A 17,589-nucleotide genomic window follows, 5' to 3' on the forward strand; every position below is an offset into this window, starting at 1 on the left:
CACAAATTTTATATATGAAACAAACTCTTCTAGACTATGTCGTAGTTCTAGAAAAGGTACCTTTGTTGTGTGACAATGAGAGTGTTGTTAAAATTGCTAATAACCCTGTTCAACACTCTCGCACCAAGCACATTGATATCCGTCATCACTTCCTTAGAGATAATGTTGCAAAAGGAGATATCATTTTAGAAGGAGTGAGGTCAGAAGATCAATTAGCGGATATTTTCACTCAGCCACTTGATAAAACCCGCTTTTGCATGTTGAGGAATGAATTAAATATACTTGATCTCAGAAATTTTATTTAAGATGTTAAATGGTGTTGTCAAGCTTGCATTGCATATTTAAATTTCTTGTATTGCATCTAGGGCTTGTCTAACCTAGTTAAGATAACTGCCAACAAAGCGAGTGAAAAAGCTTAACTCGGGCTCAAACGTGACAAGTCTTAGTTTTAAGCTTTTAGTACTTAAATTCTTACTTACTATGCAATTGTTGATTCTTGAGATATGCATGAGGTACTACACTTAGGGGGAGTATTCAGAACTCAAAACATTCATGAAAATCCCTAATGCAAGGCCAAAATGCAAATCTCACCATTTGCATATTTTCTCTAAAAATTATCTAGCTTATGGCAAAATATTTTTGAAAATTATGAGAAAATATATGAGGGTGCCAATACCTGTCCCAACAAGTGTTATTTTGTGTGATTATAAGTTGGGATTTGGTTTGGTTGAAAACTAGATAGAAAATTTGAAAAAAAAAATCAAAATTCCCTCTGTCTGGGCTCACCGAACAGTCCGGTGTGCACCGGACAGTGCATAGACCGGCAGCCGCGCGCGTAGATCCTCTTCTCCTATGTGCTGTCTGGTGGTTCACCGGACAGCTACTGTGCGCTGTCCGGTGTGCACCGGACAGGCACTGTAGACTGTCTAGTGCGCTCATAATCGGTTTTTAAAAAAGCTTCTCCTACCCGAGCCCGCGGCCAGGCCTCATTTACTCCTCTGCTCTGGCACTGTCTCTGCTCCTCTAGCGTCTCCTTCTCACCGCCGGCGATAGCAGCTCCCCTCCGGCGATCCTCCAGTGATCTCCCTCGATTGAGCTCTTCACTCCTCTCTGGTGAGCTCCTCATCTACTCTCTCTCTTCTTCTCTCTCAGTTCTAAGCCCAGTGAAGCCTCACCTCCTCTTCACCCTCTGATTGCTCTCATTTCCAATTCTTGTCAAAATGTGTGAATCCCAGTGCATGGTAGGTTCCTTTGTGTCCCATTGAATCCCCTGCAGGTTCCTAGCTCCCTTTGGGAGGGCTTCAATTCTTAAATCAACCATTTCCCCGCAACCCTAAAACACCGCACGCCACGTGCTCGGCGAAATGCCCAAACCAGTCAAAATTGCTCCGATTGAACCCAAAACTTTTCAGGCACCTTCACAATACCTCCAGTAACATATTCACCAAATTTCACGCCAATCCGATATACTAGGCTTCAATTTCACACAATTCCCCGTTTCTAGCGATCAATTCCGAGCCGAGTGCCCAAATTCCATTTTCTTCGCCTAAAATCAAACCAAGCACACACTTCACTCATATTTACCCATATAAACCTATTCATGAAGTATCGGCTCAATTCCAAATCATTTCATGCCTCAATTCGAATTTCAAACCTCCTATGGCACAATTTCACGTTCAAACGCCGTTTTCGCGTCGTTTGACCTCTCGATCGCCATAATTCTCGATTTCTGTGCCACAACACTCTGTGTATGTATTTATTCACATTTCATATACTTATGACTATGTGACTAATACGTGCTCACCTCTTCTATCATTTCAGTGATCTTGCCTGCCTGTGAGCCATCTCCTGTCTTGCCTGGATTCTCTCCCTCTCGTGTGAGATTTCCAGGTAGCTCTTCGCTCTTTTGTCATTCTATCGACTGTTATCTTCTTGTGCTTAGCTTCTCTCTCTCATTTGCAGTCGTCAGGTCAGGATGCCACGCACGAAGAATGTGTCGGCGCTAGGGGAGGAGATGACGAGGATCCTCCTCGCCCCTTCAAGCAGGTCAAGGGGAAGACAGTTTACTTGGAGCTGCAGGAAGGCTGCAAGAAGCGGTGTTTGGACAGAGCAGCCCGAGCAGCTCTAGCAATAGCAGCAGCCGCTGAGCAGGCTGAGAGAGGAGCTCAGTTACAGATTCCTTCCGATCAGATTGCTTACTGCGTTCGTCGCCTCGCCTCTCGGCCTCGCTCCTCCGCTCCTACCACTCCCACCACTGCTACCACTCCACCTCCCACTTCACCTGATCCCGTCACTCCTGCGCCATCCACCACCTCAGCCATACCCACCACCTCCAGTACTCTAGCTTCCATTGTTCCTACTGCTCCTCTTTATGCTCCTCCTATCCCACCTGCCCGCTTCCGGGAGCGCGATGAGACTGAGGTGCGACCACTTGCTGCAGATCCCAAGCTATTTGATCTTCAGCGTGCTACAGCAGCACGGGTACGTCGGTTCAGACACGTACCCGTAGAGACCTGGCTACCGGCTCAGAGAGACCCTGCTGCAGTCGATCTCTTCAGCACCAGGATTCAAGAGTCTTTCTTCAGAGCACAGATGTCTGCACAGATTGCTCTGCGAGTACACCGGCTTTTGGACCTTCCTGCGTTTCTGCTTGCCGCCAGTGCTGACTCTGAGGTACACCTCTCATATCTGCCTAGCCTTCTCTCCCTTTCGACTACCAGCGGCCGATATGTTGAGGAAAGGGTCCAAGTTTTCTATGCTACTGTATGGATCGACCTTGATCACCACTGGATGAGATTCCGCTTTGAGCGAGAGGATGTTACCATTCATGCCAGCCAGATTCGCTAGTTGTTTGGATTCAACGAGTCATCGACTCATCTTCACATCTTGTGCTATGGCACCTCTGATCCTCCTCATCGCCCTCACGGCGGAGTTGCTCCTGGTATAGCTCACGTCGCAGCTCTGTTCCGACCGCCCTTCTCAGATGGGTCACGACGTTCTCCGACAGACTTCACCACAGCGGCCAAGTTTCTATATCAGCTCATGAGACAGACGCTTCTGCCACGGATGGGTTACAGGGAGGCTGCAAATCATATCCAGATTTGGCTACTTGGTGCCCTGGTCTCTCACTCCGAGTTTGATGTTGTGGATTTTATCATTTATGAGATCGAGTACACCATACTGGATGGTCTACGTGCTTGTCGATAGCTACCGTATGCTCACTATCTTTGCCATATCTTCGCTCAGCTGATTCGGCCTCCACAGTTCCAGGGCACTCTTGAGGCCTCTCGCCTCCTCTTTGGGTCCTATCGTCCAGCTCCCAAGGATCCGGTGCCGGCACCTGCTCCAGTGATTGATACTCAGGCCGAGGATACCGCTTTTCACCAGTTTGAGACTCAGGGCGCAGCAGTCCCTGATGATGATGATGATGACGACTTTGGGATTCCACCTCCACCTCTGCCTCCTATGCCTCCACGCACTCATGATCATGAGGCTGGGAGTTCCAATGGTGCTGCCCCTGCTACCCCTCCTGCCATTGACCTTGCTCTTGCTGCGATCCTCTAGACTCTTACTCAGCAGCAGGCTCACTTGGCAGCAGTCCAGCAGCAGATGTCCGAGCGGATGCTATCGATGTTTCAGACGATTCAGGACAGGCAGGATACTCTGCAGCAGCAACTTCTCTAAGGTCGGGCTGAGAACAGGGCATTCATGACTCTCATGCTTCAGCATACCGGTGTTCCGATTACCCCAGTGCAGTCGGCACCGCCTCCACCTCTTCAGGCTCTTGTTGTGCCAGCCATTCAGCTAGGACCCCCTCTTCCTATAGCTGGTCCTTCTTCCTCTTCGCTCTGTCCGGTCACCCTTGTTTTCACGTCACCAGTCATCAGCTCCGTCAGCACTCAGCCGCTAGTGCCACCAGCTCCTGCTGTTACCACTGCTGCTGTGGCGGTGTCTGTGACTTCTTCAGCTCTTGCAGCGCAGCCTCTGTCTGAGTCAGTACTAGCTCCAGCTTCTACGGCAGATCCTGGATCTGAGACTGACTCTGACCCGCAGCTGGCGTTCGCTCTTCTGCCACGACCGCGACCGGATGCGCCCCCACCACCTCCTCCCTCTTCTGATGTGTAGGTTCGGGTTCCCTTTTGGTGTTTGACGCCAAAAGGGGAGAGATATGAGTTGTGAGAGCTAGGGGGAGTTAGGGAGTTAGTAGAGAGTCATTTTGATGTAATATATGTGCTTGTTACTCTCTGTACTAGCACCACTTTTGTATGATGCTTTTGGCTCACAAACTCTATTATATACTCTCGATGCTTATGTTGACTATGTGTGTATTATGTTTTCACCTTATATGTTATCACCAGTTTTCCAGTTCTTGTTCATCGATTTGATTTTACTTTTATATGAACAAGAAACTTATAATGTGTATGTGGTCATTCCTATTATCATGTTACACACTTTTGCTGTCAAAGACTATTGAGTACAACTAACCATCTTCTCTATTGATACAAATTTCAAAAACAAACTACTCTCACAAATCTTGTAGGGTTGTCATCAATCACCAAAAAGGGGGAGATTGGAAGCATCTAGGCCACTGGTTGGTTTTAGTGATTAATGACAACGTAATGTTATATGTGACTAACATATGTTTTGCAGAGACAAATGGTAAGTCTGAGTGTCAAGGAGTTGCGGACACTCGTGATTTAGTTAGGTCTTTTATTTTACTTTAGCCGTACTATAAAGAGGGGTTGTCGATGAGTAGTTTGACCAAGAGAGTTCTAGTGTAGTGTTGGTGCATATTCACACTCACATATAGTGCTAGGTGTCACTCTAGAACATACTCACAAGTTAGAACGAAAACTGATTTGAAAAACAGAAGAAAATAGAAAATAGGGTTTCTGACTTTGGGGCACCGGACTGTCCGGTGCGCCCTCTGCTAGGTGGGGCCAAATGGCCCAGGGAAGGGTTTCCCAGCGCGCAGAAACCCGAGAGCGCAATGTTCACAAGATGAATTAATATGGTGCACCGGACAGTGACTGTTCACTGTCCGATGTGCCATCTGCCCAACGGCTAGCTGTCAGAACTAGCTGTTGGAGTCGACCGTTGGCGCACCGGTGGCGCACCGGACTGTCCAGTGCGCCTATGCGCAGAACAGTGCTGGTAACGACTAGTTGGTGGGTGAGGGCTATTTATACCCCCTCCACCCACTATATTCAATGTCTTGCTGCCCACATTAATTCTTGCACATTGGTAGAGCATTGCAAGCACCAAAAGCCTAGTGAGGTGATTAGAGAATCTTAATCCCGCATTTGGACCTCATTAGCGCTAGCGAGAGCCACCTAGAGCACACACCACTTGCATTAGGCTTCTCTTGGTCAAGCGAAAGTCTACGGCGTGTTACTCTTGGTGATCGGCATCACCTAGACGGCTTGGTGGCGTTGGGAGCTCGGTGATCACCGTGGAGATCTTGTTGGTGACCCGACTCAAGTTTCTAAGCGGTCGTGAGGGATCCACCACGCCGGAGTGGCAAAGGATCATCTTGTAGTGAGCACTTGGTTCTTGCGAGGACCAAGGGGGAGCGATACCCTTGCGTGGGTGCTCCAACGAGGACTAGTGGAGAGTGCCGACTCTTTGATACCTCGGGAAAAATTGGAGGAGTCTTCTAAACCTTGCTTTACATTCCGCACTTAATTCAAGCATTTTACATTGTGTATTTGTTTAGCAAGTATTTGAAGTATTGTCTTAGCATTGTTGTATTTCTAGTATTATTCTCTTAGTGCTAGTTGTTGGGGTGAAGTTGGGCTCTTGCTTAGGTTTTAAATTATTGTTGATTTATTGAAAAGCCCAATTCACCCCCCCCTCTTGGGCATCGTGATCCTTTCAGTCTTCTTGAGGATTCGGTGAAGATAGAGCCAGTTGATGGAGTAGCAAGCGATGTTAATTGCCTCAGCCCAAAACCGGTCCAGGGTCTTGTACTCATCAAGCATGGTCCTTGCCATATCCAGGAGAGTTCTATTCTTTCTCTCCACTACACCATTTTGTTGAGGTGTGTAGGGAGAAGAGAACTCATGCTTGATGTCCTCATCCTCAAGAAATCCTTCTATTTATGAGTTCTTGAACTTCGTCCCATTATCGCTTCTTATCTTTTTTATCCTTAATCCAAACTCGTTTTGAGCTCGTCTTAAGAATCCTTTTAAGGTCTCTTGGGTTTGAGATTTTTCCTGCAAAAAGAATACCCAAGTGAAGCGAGAATAGTCAACCACAATTACTAGACAGTACTTACTCCCGCCGATGCTTATCTAAGCTATCGGGCCGAATAGATCCATGTGGAGTAGTTCCAGTGGCATGTCCATTGTCATTATGTTCTTGTGTGGATAATGGGCACCAACTTGCTTTCCTTCTTGACATGCGCTACAAACCCTGTCTTTCTCAAAATGAACATTTGTTAGTCCCAAAATGTGTTCTCCCTTTAGAAGTTTGTGGAGATTCTTCATTCCAACATGGGCTAGTCGGCGATGCCAGAGCCAACCCATATTAGTCTTAGCAATTAAACAAGTGTATAGTTCAGCTGTGTTCTCATTAAAATCAACTAAATATAGCTGACCCTCTAACACTCCCTTAAATGCTACTGAATCATCACTCCTTCTAAAGACAGTAACACCTACATCTGTAAATAGACAGTTGTAGCCCATTTTGCATAATTGAGAAACTGAAAGCAAGTTGTAATATAAAGAATCTACAAGAAAAACATTGGAAATATAATAGTCAGGTGATATAGCAATTTTACCAAGTCCTTTGACCAAACCTTGATTTCCATCCCCGAATGTGATAGCTCTTTGGGGATCTTCGTTTTTCTCGTAGGAGGAGAACATTCTTTTCTCCCCTGCCATGTGGCTCGTGCATTCGCTATCAATTATCCAACTTGAGCCCCCAGATGCATAAACCTGCAAAATAATTTAGGCCTTGTTCTTAGGTACCCAAACAGTCTTGGGTCCTTTCACGTTAGAAATAAGCACCTTGGGTACCCAAACATAAGTCTTGGAGCCCTTGTGTTTGCCCCCAACATATTTGGCAACTATTTTGCATGATTTGTTAGTGAGCACATAAGAAGCATCAAAAGTTTTGAATGAAATATTATGATCATTTGATGCAGTAAGAGTTTTCTTTTTAGGCAATTTAACATGATTTGATTGCCTAGAGCTAGAAGCCTCATTCTTATATATAAAAAGCATGATGTGAAACAGTATGAGGTTTCCTAGCATGAATTCTCCTAATTTTGTGCTCAGAATAATTAACAGGATATAAAATATAGCCCTCATTATCCTGAACCATGGGAGCTTTCCCTTAACAAAGTTAGATAATTTCTTAGGGGCATTAAGCTTGACATTGCTTCCCTGTTGGAAACCAATGCCATCCTTAATGCCAGGACGTCTCCCACTATAGAGCATGCTTCTAGCAAATTTAAACTTTTCATTTTCAATTTCATGCTCATTAATTTTAGCAGTTAATTGAACTATATGATCATTTTTGTTTAATTAAAGCAAGGCGATCATTTATAGCATCAACATTAACATCTCTACATCTAGTACAAATAGAAACATGTTCGACAGTAGATGTAGAGGGTTTGCAAGATTTTAGTTCCTCTATCTTAGCATTTAAAATTGCATTATCATCTCTAAGACAGGAAATAGAATCATTACAAACATTTAATTCTTTAGCCTTGGAAATTAAACTAGCATTTTCGGTCCTAAGGCTAGAAATTGATTCATTTAATTTATCAATCTTAGCATTTAAACTAGTATTTTCATTTCTAAGAATGGTAATCGAATCATGGCAAATGCTAAGCTCCTTATTCAAGTTTTCACATTTTTCTACTTCCTGAGCATAAGCATTTTTACTTTAACATGCGTTTTGTTTTCTTTAATAAGGAATTCCTCTTGGCTGTCCAAGAGTTCATCCTTCTCATGAATGGCACCTATCAATTCATTTAATTTTTCTTTTTGTTGTATGTTAAGGTTGGTAAAAAGAGTAAGCAAATCATCTTCATCTTCACTAGAACTACCCTCATCACTAGATGTAGTATACTTGGGGGTGATTCTAGTTTGTACCTTCTTCTTTTTGCCGTCCTTTGCCATGAAGCACTTGTGGCCGATGTTGGGGAAGAGGAGGCCCTTGTTGACGGCGATGTTGGCGACATCTTCGTCGGAGGAGGAGTAGGTGGAGCTCTTATCGGAGTCCCATTCCCGAGACACATGGGCATTGTCGCCCTTCTTCTTGTAGTACCTCTTCTTTTCCTTCTTCCCCCTCTTGTCATCGCCCTTGTCACTATCACTAGACATTGGATATTTAGCAATAAAATGACTGGGCTTACCACATTTGTAATACACCCTCTTAGAGCGGGGTTTTTAATCCTTCCCCCTCCTTTGCTTGAGGATTTGGCGGAAGCTCTTGATGATGAGCGTCATTTCCTCATTGTCGAGCTTGGAGGCATCGATGGGGAATGTACTTGATGTAGGCTCCTCTTTCTTCTCTTCTGTCGCTTTGAATGCGACGGGTTGCACCTCAGGTGTAGAGGTGCCACCTTGCTCCAAGTTGACGATGTGTTTGGAGTCTTTGATCATTAGTTCAAAGCTCACAAACTTTCCTATCACTTCCTCGGGTGACATTAATTTGTATCTAGGATCTCCACGAATTAATTGCACTTGAGTAGGATTGTGAAAGACAAGGGATCTTAGAATAACCTTGACCATCTCATGGTCATCCCATTTGGTGCTCCTGAGGTTGCGCACTTGATTGACCAAGGTCTTGAGCCGGTTGTACATTGCTTGTGGCTCCTCCCCTTGGTTGAGGATGAATCGACCGAGCTCCCCCTCGATCGTCTCCCGCTTAGTAATCTTGGTCACCTCATCTCCTTCATGTGCGGTCTTTAGGACGTCCCAAATCTCTTTGGCACTCTTTAACCCTTGCACCTTATTATACTCCTCTCGACATAAGGAGGCGAGGAGTATAGTAGTTGCTTGGGAGTTAATGTGTCGTATTTGGGCGACCTCGTCCAAGTCGTAGCCCTCGTCCCCCACCGTAGGTACCTGCGCTCCAAATTCAACAATGTTCCAAATGCTTGCGTGGAGTGAGGTTAGGTGATGCCTCGTTTTATCACTCCACATACAATAATCCTCACCATCAAAATATGGTGGTTTGCCTAATGAAACGGAGAGTAAAGGAGCGCGCTTAGAAATACGGGGATAACAAAGTGGCATCTTACTATACTTCTTGCGCTCATGGCGCTTAGAAGTGACGAACGCGGCGTCGGAGCTAGATGTGGAGGGCGACGCCGAGTCGGTTTCGTAGTAGACCACTTTCTTCATCTTTTTCTTCTTGTCGCCACTCCAATGCGACTTGATGCGAGGAGGGGATCCCTCCTTCACTTTGGTGCCGGACTCCCTTAATGGAGCCTTCCCATGGCTTGTGGCTTTGTCGCCGGTTTCCATCTCCCTCTTGGCGGATCCTCCCGACATCACTTCAAGTTGTTAGACTCTAATGAAGCACAGGGCTTTGATACCAATTAAAAGTCGCCTAGAGGGGGGGTGAATAGGCGGAATCTAAAATTTACAACTTTAAACACACACTACAAGCCGAGGTTAGCGTTAGAACAAATATCAAGTCCGGGAGAGAGGAGGAAAAAAATCAACCAAGAAATAAAGCAGATGAACACAATGATTTGTTTTACCGAGGTTTGATTCTAAAGAACCTAGTCCCCGTTGAGGTTGTCACAAAGACTGGGTCTCTTTCAACCCTTTCCCTCTCTCAAACGGTCACCTAGACCGAGTGAGCTTTCTTCTTACTTCTCACGGGTCACTTAGACCTCGCAAGGACCACCACACAATTGGTGTCTCTTGCCTTGCTTACAAAGCACTTGAGAGTGACAAATGAAAAGAAAAGAAAGCCAAGCCACAAGAACAACTAGAAACACAAGGGATCCTCTCACAAGTCGTAATGTGCTAGAGTTGAATTGGGGACTTTGAGCGGATCGATCACTTTGATTATGTCTTTGGAGTGAAGTGTATTGCCCTTGTATTGAATGCACTATTCAGTATGCTTGGGTGCTTGGAGTGGTGGTGGTTGGGGGGTATTTATAACCCTCAACCACCAACAAGCCATTGGGGGTGGCTGCTGTCGATGGGCACACCGGACAGTCCGGTGCGCCAGCCACGTCACCCAACCATTAGGGTTCTGAAGCTTTTGACCGTTGGAGGCTTTGTCTTCTAGTGGCAACGGACAACTACTGTTCATTGTCCGGTGCGCTCTGGCTCTGCGCTCTGACTCTGCCGTGCACTGTTGCGCACTGTAGCGTTGCAGTGAGCCGTTGTAGTCGACCGTTGCGCTGGATAGCCGTTACTCCGCTGGTGCACCGGACAGTCCGGTGGCACACCGGACAGTCCGGTGAATTATAGCGGAGGGCGTCTGAAGAAACCCGAGAGTGGCTAGTTGGACTCTGTACGGTCCTGGGGCACCAGACACTGTCCAGTGGCACACCGGACAGTCCGGTGCGCCAAACCAGAGCACACTCGGTTTCATTGCTCCTTTGTATTTGAACCCTAACTTCAATCTTTTATTGGTTTGTGTTGAACCTTTATGCACCTGTAGAACATTTAATCTAGAGCAAACTAGTTAGTCCAATATTTTGTGTTGGGCATTCAACCACCAAAATTAATATTGGGAAAATGTTAACCCTATTTCCCTTTCACAATCCTTCACCGCTCTCGATTCATAAGCACAAACATGAATGACCTTGATCTTCTCCATTAACCACCATCTCGAGAATCCACATCTGCACACCACAAACCAAGAGACATGTTTGTACACACTCATGTTTCAGTAGTTCACACAACTCAACCAGGGGCGGAGCCAGGGGGCGGGCAGGGGCCTTGGCCCCCTAACCCTCCTGTACACACAATATGTAATATTGAATTTTCTTTGGTTAAAATATTTTTCTCAATTTAAGTAAAAATTTCTCGTATTTTTGAAGCATCAAATTCATTGTTAATAATAAAACCGATGAATTTCAGCCTAAAGTTGTCACTGTATAGTTATTGTGTGCGTGACGAATTTGATGCTTCACCTTGAGTATACAACCATTTAGAGCCAAATACATTATGATCACTTGCTATTTTGATAAGAAGCCTTTTGAAATTATGTAAAAGTTCCATGTATCAAATGGTTTACTGATTATTAAGATTAATGTTCACCCTTTCAGTCTCAACTGCAATCACTGAGAGAGCCTTTTAGCTACAAAACTTATCAAAAACATCTACGAAATAAAATGGGAGATGATTTTATGCGCATCTATATAGAATTGATAGCTATGATCAACTCTCATGATATAATCAAAGCTTTTAATTTGACCGATCATCGTAGAGGCAAATTATTTTGATCTATGTTTGAGTTAATTAATATACGATTATATGGTGCAAGTGTTTTTTTATCAATTTTTATCTATGTTATACGTAAATTAGTATACGCTTATGTATATATCCTACAATATTTTTCACTTATAGTATTTGATGACTTGCTCGACCCTGCTATACCGTAATCCTGGCTCGGCCTCCAAACTCAAACCAAGACCCTATTTGTTGATAACCACTTATCCATCCCGAACAACAAAGGCACGTATCAACTTTGTTCGCACAAAATTATGGTGAGTTTCCGACGACCAGGGGAATGCTTTCCTCTATAGATTTTCATTTTACTAAGAAAAATTAATTATTTCTTTCTCAAGAAAATATGATTCCCTTGTAAAAATGGAGTTTCCAAATTAATCCTAAATATCAGGCAGGCAACTACGCAACGTAGTCGACAGCTGTTGTGGTACACCATATCAGCAGCTCCGGACCACAACCACTGTGCGGATTTGGTTGGTCGTCTGGCCGTTGTCATTGATTGAACAGTTTTGGCCATGATCGTGCAATAAATGATGAGATCCATAAGAGGATGCAATGTGTGGCCACCAACGAGATGCAGCATTGCAGCACGACACGACTGCACGAGGACGAAAAAAAAAATATCCGGACATCCGGTCACGGTTGCCATTCTTTTCCTGTAACCGAACCCTGAAGGGTAGCGTCATCATCCAGACCACCATTACCAGAGTGCTCTGCTCTCGCTGGAGGCCGTGGTTCATTCACGTTCATGGAGGCCGCCGCCATTCCCACCAGTGCCCCGGAAACCAGGTCCGTACGTGCCATACCCTCATGCTTTGCTTCGTTCTTGCAGTCGTCCGTGCAGTCTTTACGAGAACACAAGTGTGCGTGCAGTCCTTCAACTGACCTGGCTGGAACTGGAACCTACCAGGTTTTCCTTACAGGAAGTCGTAGTTTCTACCTACTGGTACTGTACGTAAAAAATGTAACACAGATCGATACAACTCCTGGTGATTGACCCTGGCCTTAGCTTGACAGGATTGCCGTTGTCACCGGCGGCAACAAAGGGATCGGGCTAGAGGTGTGCCGGCAGCTGGCCGGCGCCGGCGCCACCGTCGTCGTCTTAACAGCCAGGGACGAGACGAGGGGTGCAGCCGCTGCACAAGAGCTCAGAGAATCTGGGCTCTCCGATGTCATCTTCCATCAGCTGGACATCACCGACGCTGCGAGCGTCAGTCGGCTGGCTGAGTTCCTCAAGGCTCGTTTTGGAAAGCTAGATATCCTGGTACGTAGCTAGTAGGCTGCCTTTCTATAGATTCGATCAAAAGGCGAATCGATATGGAAGACGACAGCGATGATAGATGAGCTATTGTTTTGTATATAGGTAAATAATGCCGCAGTTGGTGCTGTTGAGTACGTCCAAGATCCTGCTGACAGTTCAACGAGCGAGGAAGAGGTGAGCTTTCCATCTTCAGCTACTGGAAATCAAAGGATCCTCTCCAGCACAAACTGATGAGAAAAGGTTTGTTTTGTTGTTGCATTGTGTGTCCAACAGCTGAGTGGCATGGATATGGTCCAAAGGCTTCAGTGCATGCTTAAGAGAGTCCGGGAGACCTACGACGCTGCGACAGAAGGCATCAAGACAAACTACTATGGCATAAAGCATGTGATCGAAGCCTTGCTGCCTCTGCTTCAAGCTTCCTCCGATGGGAGGATCGTTAACGTCTCCTCTGACTTCGGACTGCTAAGGGTAACAACTAACCAGTATATATATATAAACTCTATCTTTCAGCAACAACGACAGACATTTTAATTCAGTTCAGAAAAGCTATGTAATTAATTTGGTGGTGTGGTGTAGCTGATCAACAACGAGGAAGCTAAGGCAGGAGCTAAACGACGTGGAGAAGCTCACCGAGGAGAGGCTGGACGAGGTGCTGGCCGCGTACCTGAGAGACTTCGACGCCGGCGAGGTGGGGGCGCGCGGGTGGCCGGTGGACTTCTCGGCCTACAAGGTGGCCAAGGTGGCCATGAACGCGTACACGAGGATCCTAGCGAGGAGCCACCCGGGGCTGCGCGTCAACTGCGCGCACCCCGGCTACGTGAGCACCGACATGACCGTCCACACCGGGCCTCTCACGCCCGAGCAAGGCGCGGCCAACGTCGTGAAGGTGGCGCTGCTGCCGGAGGGCGGCCCGACCGGCGCGTACTTCGCGTTGGGAGAGGAGGCGTCCTTTATGTGACGAAAGCACCGTCGTCGTTAAGTTCGTCGTTGTTCGCCAACTCCCTGTTAGTCGATTTCTAAATCGACGTACAATGAAATACATCATCGCTGCAAACTCACAAATGAAAACAAGGGAACCTTGTAGCAAAAAAAAAAAGAAGTGGACAGAATAATGAATAAGCATGTCAAATATCTCTTGAGTATCTATTTGTTCAAGTATGAATGACTTTGTACAAGTATCAAAGATTGTGAGTGGAACCAAATTAAGCAGGGCTTTGTGCATGTATGAACGACTCCAAATGACAGAACGAAGGAAGCTGGTAACACCGCCGGTGTCCTGCAAAACATGCATACTAGCCTTCATGAGATTATCATCATCAGATAGATAATGAAATTACATCAAGCACCAAAATTCTGTTGAGTACCTATTTACAGTGAACAGGGACTGAACTTGTCGTCTTGCTGGACTTTGTAACACACAGTACTCGGAAAGCAGCAAAGCACAGAAGAAAACAGCTGCATATGCCAGTAAATATCTCCATTATCTTGGATACTTACCACAACCAATACAAGAATACTTAGTACACCATTACTCCTCAACAGTAGATGTTGTTATCGTCAGAGATATTGCACATCATTTTTTTATAAAAAAAATTATGCCCTGTTGATGAGTTGTTAAAATGTATTACTATACTACATCATCAAAATGAGTAAGAATTTCCTGTAACTCCTTACATATTAATAATAGTAGTAATTAATCAGGAACAAACAAGTGGGTTATTAACGGAGACTGAACAACTCGCCAAACCTTCATAGGTGACGAAATCACAAAATGCACTCTAGACCGTATGGTAGGCGGTAGCACAAGATGCATACAATACAGGTTAAAGTCACGATTAAAGTAAGGAAATTAAAGTAAGGAAAGAGACACTGAAAAATCTTTCTGCAGCTAGATAACCAAAGTATAACATCGAGTGGCTTACAACATTTCCAATAACTTGATTGACACGGCAGGCAAGTGATGCTGAAAGCCTTAAAGTCTGGTTGCAGAATAGCAGGCAATGGGCCTAAAAGAAACAACAAGCATAGTAATTCAGCATCGATTACACGAATAAATCCAATACATGGAGCAAACGAACAGTGCAAGAATTAATAAGAAGAGCAAACTTTTGTTTACTACTTTCAAGGGAGAAGGGCCATATTCAAAAAATTTGACCAATCAAATTTGAAACGATAGTTCAAGATATAACATCGTTGAATAATCTGCAAATAGACCAATACATGCTTAATCTCTCCGACATCCCAAATAGTATTGTTGTAACGAAAAAAAAAGTCAGAACAGGCATAGTGCACATTAGTACACTAGTACTATCTAATGATGTAGTATGTGAATCATCGCCGATTAGAGATTTGCGACTTGTTTGCCGGAACGAGCGACCGACTCAAGAGGGCAACAGTTTTCCCGCACACCGGTGGGGATGCTGAAAGCTCTTGTGGATCAAAGGGGCATGATGTAGCCAAATACCAAATACATTTCTGATCAACAGAGAAAGCTCTCCCTACAGGCCTTATTTAATTGCACAGGGATCAGAGAGTATCGAGGGGATTTTAAATCTCTTTCTAGTCAAGATTTAATCAACTTCACTTCCCTTCTATCCCTTCCAAAACGAACAAGCCCGGAGTGGGCTTCAATCCACGGATGAATGGTGTCGGCGTTTCGAGACCGGGGGGGGTCCCTGGGCCGACGAGTGAGTGTCGCCGCGTGCCCCAGCCCAGATGGGTCGAGCGCGAGGGCGAGCGCGAAGGGGGGAGAGCGAGGCGGCCGGAGACCGGCGTGAGAGAGGTGGGAATCCCGCGGCCTTCGTGTTCGTCCCGCGCCTAGGTCGGGTGCGCTTGCAGTAGGGGGTTACAAGCGTCCACGCGGGAGAGGGAGCGAGCGGCCCCAAGCGAGCGCCTGTCTCGTCCTCGTCCCCGCGCGGCCAACCCTCTCTAAGAGGGTCCTGGTCCTTCCTTTTATAGGCGTAAGGAGAGGATCCAGGTGTACAATGGGAGGTGTAGCAGAGTGCTACGTGTCTAGCGGGGGAGAGCTAGCGCCCTAAGTACATGCCGTCGTGGCAGCCGGAGAGATTTTGGCACCCAGCTGGTGTGATGTCGTGGCCGTTGGAGGAGCGATGGAGCCTGGCGGAGGGACAGCTGTCGGAGCGGTTGGGTCCTTGCTGACGTCCTCTTGCTTCCGTAAGGGGCTGAGAGCCGCCGTCGTCACAGAGCATGCGGGGCACCATCATTGCCTATCTGGCGGAGCTAGCCAGATGGGACGCCGGTCTGGTTCCCTGTGGCCTGAGTCAGCTCGGGGTAGGGTGATGATGGCGCCTCTTGTTGACGTGGCTGGTCTGCGCCCTAGGTTGGGCGATGCGGAGGCTCCTCCGAAGCCGAGGTCGAGTCTGTCTTCCGTGGCCGAGGCCGAGTCCGAGCCCCTGGGTCGGGCGAGGCGGAGGTCGTCGGCTGAGGCCAGGGCGGAGTCCGAGCCCTGGGGTCGGGCGAAGCGGAGTTCGTCGTCTTCTGGGACTTAGCCCGAGTCCGAGCCCTGGGTCGGGCGGAGCGGAGTTCGCCGTCTTCCGGGACTTAGCCCGAGTCCGAGCCCTGGGTCGGGCGGAGCGGAGTTCGTCGTCTTCCGGGACTTAGCCCGAGTCCGAGCCCTGGGTCGGGCGGAGCGGAGTTCGCCGTCTTCCGGGACTTAGCCCGAGTCCGAGCCCTGGGTCGGACGGAGCGGAGTTCGCCGTCTTCCGGGACTTAGCCCGAGTCCGAGCCCTGGGTCGGGCGAAGCGGAGCTTCCTATGGTGCCTCCGGCGGGGCCTGACTGCCTGTCAGCCTCACTCTATCAAATGGCACCGCAGTCGGAGTGGCGCAGGCGGCGCTGTCCTTCTGTCAGGCCGGTCAGTGGAGCGGCGAAGTGACGGCGGTCACTTCGGCTCTGCCGGGGGGGGCGCGTCAGGATAGAGGTGTCAGGCCACCTTTACATTAAATGCTCCTGCGACTTGGTCGGTCGGTGCGGCAATTTAGTCAGGGTTGCTTCTTAGCGAAGGCAGGGCCTCGGGCGAGCCGGAAATATGTTCGCCGTTGGAGGGGGGCCTCGGGCGAGACGGAAATCCTCCGGGGTCGGCTGCCCTTGTCCGAGGCTAGGCTCGGGCGAGGCGTGATCGAGTCACTGAATGGACTGATCCCTGACTTAGTCGCACCCATCAGGCCTTTGCAGCTTTATGCTGATGGGGGTTACCAGCTGAGAATTAGGAGTCTTGAGGGTACCCCTAATCATGGTCCCCGACAAATGGGTTTGGACCCAGGCTAACCCGTTATATCCAAACGAGTTCTTTGGCTGTTTGGACGTATTTAATCATGTAAAATACAATTTTGTACTATAAAGGGTTTAAAATATTTATTTTATAAAGCAACAATTTCCCTAGTTTTCAAGGTAGCCCATTTTAAAAATAGGCCTTGCACATATTTCTATTCTAACCGGTCCAACTAGGAGAGCGCGCTGATTTTACTGGGGGGTTGCGGCTTTCCCGATCGAGAAATTTGGAATTATGTCACTATCTGCGTGATTGGTTGTCCTATATGGCCACGGTCATGCTCGCTGCGTGCGTTGACCACACGAGAGCGCATGATTGGCTTCCCGCGCGCGTATAGGTTGGGCTGCACGTACGGGTGCGATGTAGGATATTTTTTCATCCATTCGCTGCATCTAGGGGTGGGCGTTCGGGTTACCCGAATTTTTCGGGTCGGGTAATTCGGGTTTTTAAAATTTCGGGTTTTGAGAATCAATACCCGAAATTACAACGGGTTTTTCAATACCCGAAAATTCGGGTACCCGAAATATCGGGTTCGGGTTCGGGTATTCCCGAACTACCTGAACTATTGTGTTGGCTTCATAAAAACACATACACTCTATTAAATTAG

General features: G+C 47.0%; 1 protein-coding gene across 12 annotated transcripts; it reads left to right on the plus strand.

The window, feature by feature from the left end:
- Positions 1–11,956: 11,956 nt before the first annotated feature.
- LOC100192556 (uncharacterized) lies at positions 11,957–13,916 on the plus strand. 12 transcript variants are annotated; one of them, XM_020544855.1, is made up of 6 exons: positions 11,957–12,221; positions 12,343–12,383; positions 12,450–12,696; positions 12,796–12,867; positions 12,967–13,161; positions 13,270–13,916. In XM_020544855.1, the coding sequence occupies exons 1-6, from the start codon at positions 11,988–11,990 to the stop codon at positions 13,711–13,713; spliced, it is 1,233 nt and encodes a 410-aa protein (XP_020400444.1). In that variant the 5' UTR covers positions 11,957–11,987; the 3' UTR covers positions 13,714–13,916. The 12 variants fall into 12 exon arrangements, with proteins under 12 accessions (XP_020400444.1, XP_020400443.1, XP_020400445.1 ...); XM_020544854.1 differs by having other exon boundaries at positions 12,343–12,378; positions 12,442–12,696; XM_020544861.1 differs by having other exon boundaries at positions 12,089–12,221; positions 12,306–12,383.
- The last annotated feature ends 3,673 nt before the right edge of the window (positions 13,917–17,589 follow it).

This window comes from Zea mays, chromosome 10 (assembly GCF_902167145.1).
Source record: "Zea mays cultivar B73 chromosome 10, Zm-B73-REFERENCE-NAM-5.0, whole genome shotgun sequence".
NCBI lineage: Eukaryota > Viridiplantae > Streptophyta > Magnoliopsida > Poales > Poaceae > Zea > Zea mays.

Coding starts and splice junctions, on each gene's coding strand:
- LOC100192556 (XM_020544854.1), top strand. CDS start 11,988: ATGTGTGGCCACCAACGAGATGCAGCATTGCAGCACGACACGACTGCA. Junction 12,222..12,342: donor ACCAGTGCCCCGGAAACCAG/GTCCGTACGTGC, acceptor GGAACCTACCAG/GTTTTCCTTACAGGAAGTCG. Junction 12,379..12,441: donor GTCGTAGTTTCTACCTACTG/GTACTGTACGTA, acceptor CCCTGGCCTTAG/CTTGACAGGATTGCCGTTGT.